A 16,269-nucleotide genomic window follows, 5' to 3' on the forward strand; every position below is an offset into this window, starting at 1 on the left:
GAGAAATTTATGTAAAATGATTTGTATAAAAATGATTGTAGACCAAGAGGTATGGTGTCTTTATGGAGTCAGAACATAGTAAAGCAGGTAGAAAAAGGCTCTTGTTTGAGGACATTTAATTTATTCACAACTTAAATCACCTTCAGCACTGTATTTATCAAAAGAACTAATTTTCAAAGGTAAAGCTAATTATTTCTATATTGAAAGAGAAACTGAATGAAAGCTTCATTGTATCATAGCTATAAAGGATGTTTTTGTCATGCGTAATTTGGGGTTGTCAAGTGTTGAAAAGATGTAGTACAGCAGGTAAGGTTCTTACTTTGTACATAGCCAACCTAGGTTTGATCTTTGGGGTTCCATATAGTTTCCCGAATCTGTCTGGAGTGAACCCTGAGTGCAAAGCCAGGATTAAGTAAGCCCTAAGCACTTGCTGGAGGCAAAAACAAAAATAAACAAACAGATAAACAAAAAAAAAAAACACCCAAGAAACAACTTTGTGATTTTTTTTTTAAATCCACAGAAGAATGACATTTCAGGGACTAACTAAAAAATATCTTAGGCTGAAATCTTTCAATAAATCTTTCCCAAAAGTATTGAGCTTGTGGGAAATGGTCCGGGGCTGTATTTTGTTTTTCACTTTGTAGTCTATAGCAACTCTGATTCCAGTTTTGATTTCCCTGGTGAGATCATTCAGAATACCTTCCTCATGATTATTTCCTTTGCTACAATTAATATTCAAGACAAGTTGTTCTTCAAACTTAGGGGAAGAGGTGATGTTCTAGGTCAGTTAGTAGCAGCTGAACCCTGATTTTGTAAAAACAAATGTTCATCTACCTGCTCATCTACCTCACTCATTTTGCCCTCCTGATAATATGCCTTGATAGGGTTGTAGCCATACCCTGTCATCCTGCCGGTGTGTCAGCAACTCTTCCTCATTAAAAATACATTCATTTTATGTCCTTTACCTATCTCTTCTGTGCTGACTTATGGGAATGAGAATGAGTCTTTCCTCTGACCCATGTGCACGTTTGTCTGGGAGTCCCTTCTTTAACTGATCAGACTCTGGAAATACGGCCTTGAAGAATTCAAAAGTAATGTTAGAATACTTCAGGAGAGGGGACGGAGAGATAGCATGGAGGTAAAGCATTTGCCTTGCATGCAGAAGGATGGTGGTTCGAATCCCAGCATCCCAGATGGTCCCCCGAGTCTGCCAAGAGCGATTTCTGAACGTAGAACTAGGAGTAACCCCTAAGCGCTGCCGGGTGTGACACAAAAAACAAAACAAACAAACAAACAAACAAAAACAATACTTCAGGATGGGCCGGGATCAATCCCCCTGAGGAGCGATTTCTAAACGCATAGCCAGAACTAAGCTCTGAGCACTGCCAGGTGTGCCCCCCAAAACAAATAAACAAACAAAAAACAAGCATCTCTTATGGCCAGGTGTAATTTCTGAGTGCAGTAACCCCTAAACATAGCCAGGTGTGCCCACCCATTAAAATAAGCATAAAAACAAAACAAAACAAAAGAATACTTTAGGAATCTTTTTCAGATGTTTTATGTGTAGTTTTATCTTAATAGTTGCTTAATTGAGTTTGCCTCCAGAGTGGAATTGGGCATGGTTGATCTCATTGAAAATACGTGCTTCTTTGCAAAATACATTGTATATTTGTTACAATACTCTACCTACCAAAGAGATCTCTTCCCAACAGTGAGTGGGCCATTGTTAAAAGAATCCTGAGTCAATATTTGACTATGATCATTTTATTTTAAAAACGTGAAAAGTTGGATCCTAACCAATTTAAGTCAACAAATAAAAATTAAACTTAAATGTACCTTAGTTGAATTTGCTTTCCTTATGAATGCTTAAATCACAGTCATATTTTATATAACTGCTAGATCATTTCAATGAGTTTGGGCTAGTATTATAAAACTCCCTGTTTATAATGTTGGTTCAAGTCTTCGTCCCTAAGAAATGGGAAGGGGGAATGATCTATATTGATGTGATATCATTCATATTCATTCATTAGTTGTTGTTTGGAATTTTGGGTTTTTATTTAGTATATTTTGCTTGTCTGGTTTTTCATTTATTTTATTTTAAGCATGGTAGCTTACAAACTTTATTAGTAAGATTTGTTTTATACATGAAATCTTTTAGTATCTCACACTCCACCCCCATGCCTGCTTCTCTACATCATTCCTCAAAGACCTACCCCTGTAAGATGAGTATTTTTACATAAGACAAATACTCTTTTATATTACCTTTGAATATTTATTATTCCCTAACAATGATTCTTTTAAAAAATTAATCAAAACACCTTGTTTTCAAAAGTTTTTCAGAATTGAATATTAGATAATATTCCAGCACTAATTCTATCACCAGTATCAACCTCTTGCCACTCTTTGTTATTTTTGTTTGTTTGTTTGGCTTTTGGGGCCACACTCAATGATGGTTAGAAATTACTCCTGGCTCTGTACTCAGAAATTGTCCCTGGCAGGCTCTTGGGGTTCTATCTGCTGTGCTATAGCACCAACCTCTTTTTATGGTCTTTTATTCCATAAAATTTTGCTTTTATTTTTTCTGGTTTTGGAAAATTTCATATGAACAGCATTTAGAATTTTCATGATTCTAAATTTTTGCAACTTGGAAAATATTTTCTAAAAAGTATAATTTCTCTAAGGGAGTGAATTATTTTTATATGCAATTTTACCCCAGTTCTACTTAATTAAGTATATTATTTTTAAGCTATATCACTGGAAATATGTTCATAAAACTAGCCTCCAAATTATTATAGGTGATTAATAAAATGTAAAACTGTTCTGGAAAGAAGAGGTTTTATTAGATGAAGGAAATATTAGATGAAGGAAATATTTCTTTAAAGATTGAGTTAAAAAAAAGCTAAGAATTATGAATACATACATGTTTTGTTACTGAGTCCTTTAATGTTGTATAAGTGCATCTTGTTACAAGAATTGAAATAATGAAAAAAATGTTAATATCCAATAAGGAGAGATTAGTTGAGCCCAGGAAATATTTGCTTATATTTTAGTGTTTAATAATAGCATTGAATATAGAAACCTTTAAATAAGTATTATGCATATATAATAGAATATTGAGTTTATGCATAAACTTAAAATATTGACAAACAAAATTCTTAAAATTTAAAGATTTTTTTAATACTATTGTCTATTTTTGTCTGTTTCTTTAATAGGAACAAAGGAGGTTTTGTTAGGTCTCATTTTTTTTCTTCAATCAGAGAGAATCTTTGAGACTATTGGAAAAAACCACATGTATTTATTGCACATTTATAAAGAGGAAATTTGTGTTAATGGATCTGTTGATATTTGGCCCCAAACCCAAAATAAATAAAACTAGGTTATCTTAAGAAAATGTGGCTAATCACTTCCTAATTGCAAACTTATAGAATATTAAGATTGGTGGGACTCAGAACACAAGAAGTCAGAATCAAGTTCCTATGGGTTTTGTTTTCGGGACCGGGGAGGGACAGTCAGCATTTTTCAATCTTCCTGACCAATAAATTTTACAAAATAGAGCATTGTAAGCAGGTAGAAATTAACCTCGCTGCTTTTTCTATAGATCTCTTTAATGAAGTGGCAGGACCTACAGAAATGTGTGACCAGAGACAGCTTGGCCTGTTGCTTCATGATGCCATCCAGATTCCTCGACAGTTGGGGGAAGTTGCAGCTTTTGGGGGTAGTAATATTGAGCCCAGTGTCCGTAGCTGTTTTCAACAGGTAAGCACGAATGATCAGTGGCAGAAAGAAGTCCGGGAAGTGTTGTTGTTGTTGTTGTTGTTGTTGTTGTTGTTCTTCTTCTTCTTCTTCTTCTTCTTCTTCTTCTTCTTCTTCTTCTTCTTCTTCTTCTTTTTCTTCTTCTTCTTCTTCTTCTTCTTCTTCTTCTTCTTCTTCTTCTTCTTCTTCTTCTTCTTCTTCTTCTTCTTCTTCTTCTTCTTCTTCTTCTTCTTCTTCTTCTTCTTCTTCTTCTTCTTCTTCTTCTTCTCCTCCTCCTCCTCCTTCTGCATATCCTCCTCCTCCTCCTTCTGCATATCCTCCTCCTCCTCGTTCTCCTCCTTCCTCCTCCTCCTTCTTTTTCGTCTTTGTCTTCTTTGTCTTCTTCTCCTCCTTCTTCCTTCTTCTTCTCCTTCTTCCTCTTCTTCCTTCTTCTTCATCTTCTTCTTCTTCTTCTTCTTCTTCTTCTTCTTCTTCTTCTTCTTCTTCTTCTTCTTCTTCTTCTTCTTCTTCTTCTTCTTCTTCTTCTTCTTCTCCTTCTTCTTCTCCTTCTCCTTCTCCTTATTCTCCTCCTCTTTCTCCTCCTTCCTCTTCTTCGTCTTCTTCTCCTCCTCCTCCTCCTTCTTACTCTTCCTCTTCCTCCTCCTCCTCTTCTTTGGTTTTTGAGTCACATCCGACAGCGCTCAGGGGTACTCCTGGCTCTATGCTCAGAAATACTCCTGGCAGGCACAGGGGACCATATGGGATGCCGGGATTTGAACCACAGTCCTTCTACATGCAAGGCAAACACCCTACCTCCATGCTATCTCTCCAGCCCCTATAAATCTTATTCTAAAGAATGAATCAAATGGCTTTGACTGGAACCAAATGGCTAAGAAAATTGGGTTTATATGTAAAGTTTATATTTTACTTCTTAAAGCACATTTGATTTAAGGAACAGAAACTTTCTTGTAAAGTCATTATTTCTTCAGGCTTTAAACTTTTTTTTTGTTTTGTTTTGTTTTTTTTTTGTTTGTTTTTGGACCACACCCGGTGACGCTCAGGGGTTACTCCTGGCTAATGCGCTCAGAAGTCCCTCCTGGCTTGGGGGAACATATGGGATGCCGGGGGATCGAACCAAGGCTAGCGCAAGCAAGGCAGACACCTTACCTCTAGCGCCACTGCCCAGCCCAAGCTTTAAACATTTTAATATGTGTCAATTTTTGTTTGAACCAAACATTTTTAGTTCTATTATTTATCACTCCTCTTGCTTTAAGCTTCCCAATTATAGTTTCAGATTCTTTATTTCTACCTTGGTGCCTTGGAAAATCAGTTGAGGATGTCCTTTAAAAAAAAATCTTCAACCTTATTTCTAAGCTTTATTCTTAACTTTTATTTTATTCTTTCATCCTTATTTCTAAGCTGTAGTCATTCATAAGATCCTCCCCCTTAACTCACTGAAAAATCCTTTTCTGATTGCTTCAAAGAAGGTTATATGTCCCTGTTATTGTCACTTGAAACTTTAGTCTCCAGTATTTATTATAATTATAATTCCATGCAGAATTGGATAATTGGTTATTTAATGTGATTATCTTTCTAAACTATGAACCGAGTTTGATTATGTCCTTTTCATTGATGTATCCCTATCTTCAATGCCTTGAAAATCAAAACAACTGAATAAATATTCACTAAATAAAAATATCCAGAATTTCTTGCAGGCAAGATTTTTAAAATATATTCAAGTATTTCAATAAGTTCTCTGTAGCAATTTACATATAAATGGAGAATGACACACAAGAATTTGTACCCACCTAGGCTACTAAAATTAAATTACAAAATCATTTTATTTTTTAATGCTTAGCATATATAGAAACAATTTAGAAATGCTACCATTGAAATTATACATACACATAAGGAACAAGCCTACAGACACTTTGCCAAAGGTTTTTCAGTGATTTATCATTGCTGAAGAAAAAGAAAATAAACAAATTGCTCATACTATGCTGGTAAGGAGAATTGATGTTATGGGTTATTACATTTTGTAATGGCCCCTTTCTTGTTTTGGAAATACAAAATTTATCAAAGGAGAATTCTGAATATGGTTCTCACATGTGCTAGAACACAGAATGACCTTGACAGCAGCAGGCAAAGGATATTGATACAAATTTAACTTTGTAAGTGTGAAAATTACTTAGTATTTGGATTGAAGAAGGACCAGATATTTCACAAAACTTGCCATGATAAGTTTGAAAATGCTGCAAAGCACACACATAATCATTCTCAGCGAATGCTTTAACAGAATTGGAGAAGGCACAGACAGAGCAGTTGATTTAGCATTTCTAATCACCTTCAAATCTGCAAGTCAGTATGCCTCTTACAAAAATTTCCTGTCCTAAATGAATGAATTTTATAGGATTATAGTATTTATGTGAAACAGAAAAGAACTTTGAACTTCAAGTTTCATTTTCTTATTTTCCCATCCCTTTCCCTTTTTACTGCTGATCTACCATGCCTAGGTTCACACACACTTTTGGTGTCTGCAAGCTTTTTTGGTTGTGGTGCTCACTGTGATACAATTGGTTGAAACGCTTCTTTGAAGAACTTTTGCTTCCAATTTGTCCCGTTTTGTGGTGGAGGGATCTCCCATGTCGTTCAGGAACCCCTCCCATCTGCCAAACCTAAGATACCAGAAATTACATAGGCACCCTGATGGTGACTTGGTTTAGAGGATTATACCCAGCAATATTCAGGGGACCATGGTGCCGATAATCTAACTGGGATTGGCTGCATGCAAACTCATGCCATAACTCTGGACTATCTTTTGACCCTCAACTGTTCCAATTTAAACAAAGGAATTTTACTCATATCTAATATATTCGTTTCTTCACCAGAATAACAACAAGCCAGAGATAAGTGTGAAAGAGTTTATAGACTGGATGCGGCTGGAACCCCAATCTATGGTTTGGTTGCCAGTTTTACATCGAGTGGCAGCAGCTGAGACTGCAAAGCATCAGGCCAAATGCAACATCTGTAAAGAATGTCCAATTGTTGGATTCAGGTAAGAAGTTGGACCAATGGTGGCAGCTGTTTTCAGTTCTGTTGATATAATCTCTGTGTATGGCTCTATCCCTTTCCTTGCATCCACATTTGGGGAATTGCCTTGTAAATAGATGCTTATCCCATTCTACTGACTGAAAATTATATGTCCTCCTAATAGTCACTTTATGAAGCATATTTCATTATTGTAAATATTTATACTGCTTCCTACAGAGGCCTTGCTCATCTGAGGAAACACTCATACTAATTTAATTGAAGAAACTCAGGGTCAGGAAGACTAAACAACTAACCAAAGACAAAATCTTTCTTCTAAAATGTCTGATTTTTCTTCATTCCTATTTAAGTTGTAGACATTTTCATGCATAATAATTGCATGCCCCTTTATACAAAAATTGCCCTGGCAGAATAGAAATGGTAGGTGTTCAAGGCCAAACTTCAGAAAGCAGGAAACAATATTTAAGTAGTAATTGAATAGGAATGTAATTACTTCTTATTATTTCTGTCATGTTTAGGTGAATTTGTTCATCTTTGTATCAGAAGCTCTACACAGTAATGTCATAAAAACTTCTGGTTTGTAGGTTTAGTACACTTTTAAAATATGTTGCATTTTCTGTCTCAGTATTCATTAAAATACTAAGATTTATAAAACCCTAAGTCCTCACCAAAAGTTACTGATGAAAAACCATGACTACAAGTAAAGCAGTATTAACAAAATGATGTTATTTAAGCACATGTTATAGTCCTGATACTTAAGTGTGAGAAGTTGTCCATAACTGGATATCCAGTAAAAAAGGACAAATTTGGGATGCAAATGAAGACCTTTTGACTCTGAAGTCATATTATTCTATCAATATGTGTGAAAAAAGAACATTAGGTGTTTAGAAGAGGAATTTTCAATTCAGAAGAAATTATGTGATACTGTATAGAAAAATTGATTGTGAATATTGATAAAACAAGAATACTATGCTGATATAAAATCCATTATGGAACTTTGGGAAATATCTCTATACTAACTAATTTTGTTTAATTCAGTTTAGACTATATATATATATATATATATAATCCGCTATATGATCTTTGCAATACCTATAGATATGATGAGGGACCATCATATATATATAAAATCCGCTATATGATTTTTGCAATGCCTATAGATATGATGAGGGACCAGATTCATGAAACTGTGGTTTAAGGCCAGAACATAAGCCATTAAAAATTGTATTTGATGACTTTAGTGTTCCTGAAAACATTCTTTCTTAAAAAAAAAAAACTAAAACAAACTATTGACTAATAATAAGACTTATCAAAGGAGAGATGTGGGTCTATGAAATTTATTACATTATTCTCTTTGCCTTTGAATAAACTTGAACTATTTCATCAAACTATGAAACTAGTTAGAAAGGGTAAACAGTGCTGGTGTTATGTTTGTAGTATTGATATAAAATGCAGATGTTTTTAATACAAAGATTAGAAGTACCAATGATAAGGCCTCAAGTCTATAGAAGTATATATTAGAGGTAATGTACTAAGTACTAGCTCTATTGTCTGGCTGCTTATGTAGGTATCCTGGATATTCTTCATGACACTATGCATTGGTTAGTTGTTTGGCCTTGGTGACCATGAGTTTCTTCAATTTAATTTCTATGAGTGTTTCCTCCCAAGAGCATGGAAAATTATAAGGGCAGTTCTTGTCAAAAGAGAGGCATTCAGTAAATGCTATTTCTATGATTATCAACAAATTCACTGTTAGGATATTAGCTAAGTCTACAAGTATCAGTGAACTGTTTTCATTGAACTATTCCTTTACATGGAAATACCATTACAAGGCATGTAGATCCATGAGGGTTAGTAGAAGTTAGGACTAGAAAGAGAAGAATAAGAGGAGAGAAGCCTGGCTAGAAATCTTAAGGAGAAATATGTAATGGAAATAAAAGAAATAGTTTTAGAAAGGTGATAGAGGTGTTATGTGCTGCAGGAAGATTCTAAAAATCATTTGTGAGAATAACTCCCATAAATCAGAAGTTCATTCAAAATTGTAGAAACTTCTTTCCATCTCTTAAGATTGGAAGGGAAATACAGCTTGTTCAAGAAATCTAGCTATATATTTAGGAAACCACACCTGCATATTTAAACTGCTAGTATAGTTTGGTAATATTTTTTTTATTGATGTTATTTAAGTTAGTTTTCTAGGGGTTGGAGTGGTAGCACAAGCGATAAGGCATCTGCCTTGCCCGTGCTAGCCTAGGACAGATCTAGGTTCGATTCTCCAGTGTACCATGTGGTCCCCCTAAGCCATATGGTCCCCTGAGTCTGCCAGGAGCAATTTCTGAGCGCAGAGCCAGAAGTAATCCCAGAGCACTACTGAGTGTGACCCAAAAATGAAACAAAACAAAACCAAAATTTTAGTAATAAAAGAGAACCAAAATAGATTGGGTCTTATTAGCTTTTAGTTACAGGAATATCTGTTTCTTTGAACTACAAAGATGAATGCAAATTTAAACCTAGACATTAGAGTAAACTGAATGTCATCTGAGTGTATAAAATTACTTTGATATATGTAAGTGTGTATATGATATAATATACATTTATTTTTATATCATTTAACAAAATATAATATTCTCTGAACTCCAAATCATATGTTTAAATACTGCTAGAGTTTTGCTCTACTTCCAAAGTAAGCGGCAATAAAATATTAGGTTAAAGAATGTCACATACAGCTATTTAGTGTAGTAGAAATAAATTAATTTTTAATATAAAATTAAATACATGAGCTAAAAATGCCTGAGGGGCTGGAATGATAGCACAGTGAGTAAGGTGTGGCTTTGCCTGCATGTGGATGACCTGGGTTTGATACCCAGCATCCTATGTTCTGCTGAGCCTGCCTGGAGTAACCTCTGAACACTGGCTGCTGGGTGTGGCCCCCAAACCGAACATAACCAAAAACAAAAACACAGAAGTCCTGAGATAGGCAATCTAGGACTTATTTAGCTGTTTTATTATCATATAAAGGCTAATTCTGTTCTCTCTCCCCTAGATTTAGTGACAGAAGGGACGTATAAAATCATATAAAATTAAGTGCTACAAAATGACACATATAGTTTGCAAATTTATAATCTATGATATTAAGTAACATCATATTTTATAGTGAAACTTAAATTTTCTTTTCTTTTAGTAATAAGGACATTTAAGTTCTATTCTCAGGAACTTTACTATCTATGACAAAGTATTTTCAGGGGGAGGGTTTGGGGCACACCCCCCCAGTGTTCAAGGTGGCTCTGGCTCTGCACTTGAAAATCACTCCTGGTGGTGTTTGTGGCACCATTTGGAATGCCAAGAATCAAACCTAGCTTGGCTGGGTGCAAGGAAAATGTCCTACTCGCTGCACCCTTATAAGGTATTTGTAACTCTGTTTACCAGGCTGTTTACTAGATCACCAGAACATGATCATTTATACATCCCCTTTTCATAGTTGTCTTTAAAGTGGGATGTTAGATCCATTTTTCAGAAAGGAAGAGGAGGAAATACTCATCTTCCCAACTGAATCCTTTGAAATTCCAACAGAAGAATGAGCTCCCTTCTCCCCACTCCAGTGCTTTTGATTTGCCAGGTGCTTATCACCACCATTAGCAATTCTGAATGAGTATCAGCATTTTTCACTGGTGGACACAATGCCCACTGCCAGGGTTCTCAAGGGTTTGTTACAGTGCAAGAAGCCTTGGAAGTATTCAGTAATAGTAAAACTCCATATCTGTTCAATAATAGTGATAAATCAATATAGATTTTAATGACGAGTTATTTCAACTCGTAGCTTTTCCCTGTGAAAACTATAAGAAATGTAGCAAATGCAGGCTGATTTTCCTTGGGATCAATTTACATGTGATTTTACAGATCATTTTCATAACTACCCTGCATTGAGTAATTTACTATATTGATGTCAAAGTTGCACATGATTTCTGTTTTGATTATTTTTCGTCATCAAAATATCTTCTTTAGTTGTTACATTCCTTTTGGCATGAGATTTTCCTATAATCAGGTAATGATGTGTGTGATAAACTTTATATGCTACAATTAATGCAGTGTAGATTGGTACCTCTGATGTATATGACAAGGTAGGAGGAGATCACTGCCCAGAAGTCCTTTCAATTAAGAGACTGTTGTGAGTAGTGCTGCCATAAACATAGGAATGCAAATGGGTTTGGGGGCCCTTGGGATAGCTGCCAACAAGTGGAAACGCTGCCTCAGATGGAGATTCAATTCCTAGTTTTCCTTGGGATTTCTTTAGCTATTAGGGTGGGATGGTAAAATGGATTATTACTCCAGATAAATTTCAACCGTGTTTGATCCATATCTTTAAAATTATCATGGGTATTTTAAGGAGACTGCATTGAATCTGTATAACCAGGCAAGATTGCCATTTTGACAATGTTATTCCTTCCAATTAATGAGCAGTGGATGCATTTCCATTTCCTCCTAATGTCCTCTTTTGTTCCATTAGTAGGCTGCTTAATAGTTTTCTTTCACCTGTTTTGTATTTTTTACTTGATTTTCTGAGGCACAGTTGTGAATGGCATTGTTTATTTTTTTTAATTCTCTTCTGTTTCTTTATTTGCAAGTAAAAAACCATGGATTTCTGCATGTTTATTTTATAGCCTGCTACTTGACTATGCAAGTTTATTCTTTCTAAGAGGTTTTTTGTTTGTTTTTGTGGAGTCTTTAGAGTTTTCTAAGTATTTTCACAAATACCAGAATCCATATAGTAGAACCAAAATGAGCTGACGAGGCAGTGGCTAATGGACATTGCCAGGGGCTGCCCAATTCCAAAAGTATGGAGAGGAGGGAATGCCACTCAACTTCATTTATGGAAGACCCAGAGTTCTCTGCCCGCAAAACTGGCAAACCTAGTAGAGGTTTTTGCCAATTAGGTATCTCTGCAGAGATCACTGAAAAAACTTTGAAGTTGGGCCATTGGTAGGACAGCGATTATGGGTTGTGGATCCAGCTGCTGAGGCTTCAGTAGAGCAGGGACTTGGACTGTGTGGGCCCTCCTAGTTAGTGCCTCACAGACTGAGACCAGTGTATTCTGTGGATTCTTTGGCTTGCCTTTCAAGAAGTCTATGGAGCTGGTTAATCTCCACTCGCCTGGTGGCAGGAGTGGAGATATTTCACAAAATTCTCTTTATAATAGGAAACTAAGATGCTAAATAGATTCTACATGTAATCAGTGTACCTTTTCTTTTCACAGTGACTTAAATGGATGCATTTTTTATCACAAATAATTGATTTAGACTAAATAATAGTTACGCATGTCATTGATTTTCTTTCTTTTTCTCTTTAGGTATAGAAGCCTAAAGCACTTTAACTATGATGTCTGCCAGAGTTGTTTCTTTTCCGGTCGAACAGCAAAAGGCCACAAATTACATTATCCAATGGTTGAATATTGTATACCTGTAAGTACTAAGCTACAGTTTTGTGGGTTCTGTTTTTAATGTTGCTATTGAATTAACTAGTATCTATTATTTTTTAATATAATGAAATAACATTTTTCTGAAAAAAATTTTAATTTCTTTTAAGCAAATGAATTGAGGTTACATTTATTAAATTTATGAAACCAAATAGTTATATTTATATAAAATTTAATTTTATTTATACCAGATTGAATTTTGAACAACTTTGTGAGTAGACCATGGTATATTAAAAAAGCATATGTTTAAAATTTCACAGTGAACTACATCAAAATAATTCCATGTGTTGAGAAATACTTCCTTTAGCCCTTTATTTAACTGTTTTAATAATTATTATATTTATGCAGTAAATGTATAAAATAAAAAATAAGTCTATCTAGATCTGACTAAACTATATTCCAGTATTTGTGATTTTAGGATTTTTTAAATTAATTAATTAATTAATTTATGGGATTTTGGGCCACACCCAGCAGTGCTCAGGGGTTACTCCTGGCTCTGCATTTAGAAGTCACTCCTGGCAGGTGTGGAGGACCATGTGGGATGCTGGAGATGGAACCTGGGTTGGCTGTGTGCATGGCAAACACCTTTGTGCTATCTCTCTGGTCCCCTTTATTTATAGCTTTTATATATTTTTTATTTTAATTTTGATCAAACTGGATTACAAATCTTACACAGTAATTTTTTAGATACATAGTGACATTGAATCAGGGGCACCACCACCAATGTTGTCCTCCCTCCACCCCTGTTCCCAGCAGATTTTACTTATATTTTTATACTATTATAAATGAATTCTGCTCTTTTTCACAGAATTAGTTGTACAATTTCTGTATATATGTTGTATAGTTAGCTGCATACTATGCTTTTTTCCTATCAATAGCTACTTAATTGAGTGTATTATTATAATTTATCTCCTAGCTCTATACTTAGGGATTATTCCTAAAGGGGCTTGAGAGACCACCTGGAGTGCTCAAATCAGCTGTGTACAAGGAAAATGTCCTACCCACTCTACTATTGCTTTGATCCCTTGTTCCTTTTTTTGATAAAGCTATTTTATTTCAAAGGTTATCATCATTTCTTGTCAGGAGCTGTTCTTTAACTTCTGAATAGTGAATTAACATTTATTCATTGGTTTAATACATTTTATCTGTTGTCTGCAAGGAATTGTTTACTTTGGGATAGTAAGTTGATAAATAAAAAAGACAGTGTTATTTGCAAATATACAGAAGAAATCCTAGTCTTTGGTATCTTATCTCAAATAATTATGTACCCAGTAGATAGAGAGAAATTCTCCCCAAAATTCACTGCAATAATATGGATGGAAATTAATATTGCATCATTAACTAGCAAAATCATTCTCCTAAGAAAATTCGTAAGGCACTGTTTATTACTAATTAACCTATTTCTTCACTCTAAAGATGAGTACTGAGCACTCAAGCACATGTCAGAGGCTATTCTTGCTTCTAGTATTTCATCAGTGTCTACCATGTAAACAAGATTGCTGCCTCTCCTGCTACTTCCATTTAAGAGGAGGGAATGTGTGGCAGTGAATAAATGAGATCATTACAGGTTATTGTAAGTGCCTTAAAAGAAATAAATGGATAAAAGATTAGAGGAGGCACTTTAGATTAAGAGATCAGGAAAGGTTTTTTCTGAAAAGTTAATATTTGTCTTGAGAATCAGAGATATAAAGAACTAGTGGAGGAGTACATCAGAACAAAAGAATCATGGTCTAACGGTAAGAAGAGTTTGGCAAGATTAGTGCCACACAAGAGGAGATGGGGGGATGGCACTATTTAATTTGAAAAGCAGACAAAAAAGTATGAGAAGTTACTAAGGTTTTGAGATGAGAAGTTACTAAGACATTCAAGATGCCAGTAGTGGAGCGTGTAAGCTGGGTTTAAGGGGTGTATTTGTCTGGGATTCTGAATAGCACAGGCCACACATCTACAAGACTCACCCTAAAAGTAGAAAGAAGTATAATGCTTCAAAATAAAGAAATGGTGCTAATTTCACATGGACATAGAGTGATTTTATTTTTTTACACAAAAGGAAGAATAGAAGGAGACAACATTCAAGAGAAAGGCAGGGAGCAGATTGTGCAAAACTCTTAAGATGGGTTTTGATGAGGAAGGAAGTTTATTGGAGAAATATGTAATGTTAAAATGTATGTAATTATATCTAGAAATTTAGATTTCTAATTCTGAAACTAGAAAAATGAGGAAAATCACACATATGTTCAGGGTGTATAAAAATTTACTATGCATTTAAAGATATTGAAGAATAAAAAAATCTATAAAATTATATTCCTTGATCTTATATTACCTTCTAATGATTTTTATATACCTAGACAAATTTGTAAGCTACCCTCTTCAGCATTAGTTGTTGGCCAGTGTGGGCATGCTCAAGAATCATCTGTACTTTGATAGATTGCATTCTCAAGGGGTTTTTTGTTTGTTTTTGTTTGGGAGTTGGGGTTCAGGATTGCTCAGCAGGATTTACTTATGGTTCTGTGCTCAGAGATAATTTTTGACCAGGACTCAGTGTATCATATGGGTGCTGGGTATTAAATGCATGTCGAGGATTGGACCTGTGTTAGCCACATACATACAAGGTAGCACCTTACTGCTATACTCTTATGCCAGGCCCTAGTTATCATTTTTAAATAAAATCTCTGAATTTTTTATTTCCAAAGCTGCTTCATTATTACCTCATCTTTAAAAAGTCACTTCATTATTTCTGGGGTAGCAGTTTACTCTGTATTGTAGAGGTTAAATTTTTTTTAGCTATGAGAGGTACTTTGACCTTTCTAAAATTTGCTTGTTGATCTTAATCACTAATTAATTTATTCCTAAATGATTTCTATGATAAATTATTTCCACATTTGAAACCACAATTTTGATAAAATGAGTTAATTATTTGTATGCTAAGTTTGAAAACTTACTTGAATCTTTTTAATTTATCTACTTAAAAATTTTAAACATGTGGGGCCAGAGTGATATCACAGTGGTAGGGTGTTTGCCTTGTTAAATGAAGTAAGCCAGAAGAAGGATAAAAACAGAATATCACTTATATGTGGTATTTAGAATAAATGCATGAGGAAATGCAATGATTTAAGTGGGAGTTGTCACTACTATGTAGTATGCCATTGTATATATTCACCACATCTTCATGATCCACTCCTCTATTGTTAAATATCTAGGTAGATTTCATCTCTTAGCTATTATACTGAGTGCTACAATGAATAGCTGTGTGAATATATCCTTATGGATCAGTGTTTTTCTGTCCTGGGGATAAATACCCAGAAGTGGGATTCCTGAGTCATATGGTAAATCAATTCTTAGTTTACTGAGAATCCTCTATACTGTTTTCTATAGGTGTTGGACCAGGCAGCATTCCCATCAGCAGTGCCTGCGAGTTCTTTTCTCACCACTTCCCCGTCAACATGAACTGTTTCCAATATTTTTGATATATGTCATCCTCACTGGTATAAGATGACATTTTTAAACAGTTGAACTAATATTATAAATTTAGCAGTTTAAGATTTATCTTTTACCTGATTTTTCCTTAATTCATGCAACGTATGTATTCTTAGGTAATGACCTCAAATAAGAATGTTCAAGAACAATTATTGGTTCCTCTTCAATTTTAAATGTTTGTATGTTTCTAGATGAACCATGATGTTTTCATTCTTCAAATAGTGTCTCCATTTGTGTTTTGAAAATATGGACTTGAGGCCCGGAGAGATAGCACAGCGGCGTTTGCCTTGCAAGCAGCTGATCCAGGACCTAAGGTGGTTGGTTCAAATCCCGGTGTCCCATATGGTCCCCATGCCTGCCAGGAGCTACTTCTGAGCAGACAGCCAGGAGTAACCCCTGAGCAAAGCCAGGTGTGGCCCAAAAACCAAAAAAAAAAAAAAAAAAAAGAAAAAGAAAATATGGACTTGAGCTAAGCAAATAACACAGATTGTAGAAAATTTGTTGTGCATGCTGCAACCAAGGTTCGTTCCCCAGCACCCAATATA

At 35.0% G+C, this 16,269-nt stretch overlaps 1 protein-coding gene across 1 annotated transcript in view; it reads left to right on the forward strand.

Moving 5' to 3' along the window:
• UTRN (utrophin) overlaps window positions 1-16,269 on the forward strand; it is a 576,171-nt gene that overhangs the window by 509,994 nt on the left and 49,908 nt on the right. Inside the window, 3 exon segments of the mRNA XM_049789386.1 lie at window positions 3,599-3,756; window positions 6,621-6,787; window positions 12,122-12,233. Coding sequence (XP_049645343.1) covers window positions 3,599-3,756; window positions 6,621-6,787; window positions 12,122-12,233 — 437 coding nt within the window.

The sequence above is a fragment of the Suncus etruscus genome, chromosome 15, assembly GCF_024139225.1.
Source record: "Suncus etruscus isolate mSunEtr1 chromosome 15, mSunEtr1.pri.cur, whole genome shotgun sequence".
Classification (NCBI taxonomy): domain Eukaryota; kingdom Metazoa; phylum Chordata; class Mammalia; order Eulipotyphla; family Soricidae; genus Suncus; species Suncus etruscus.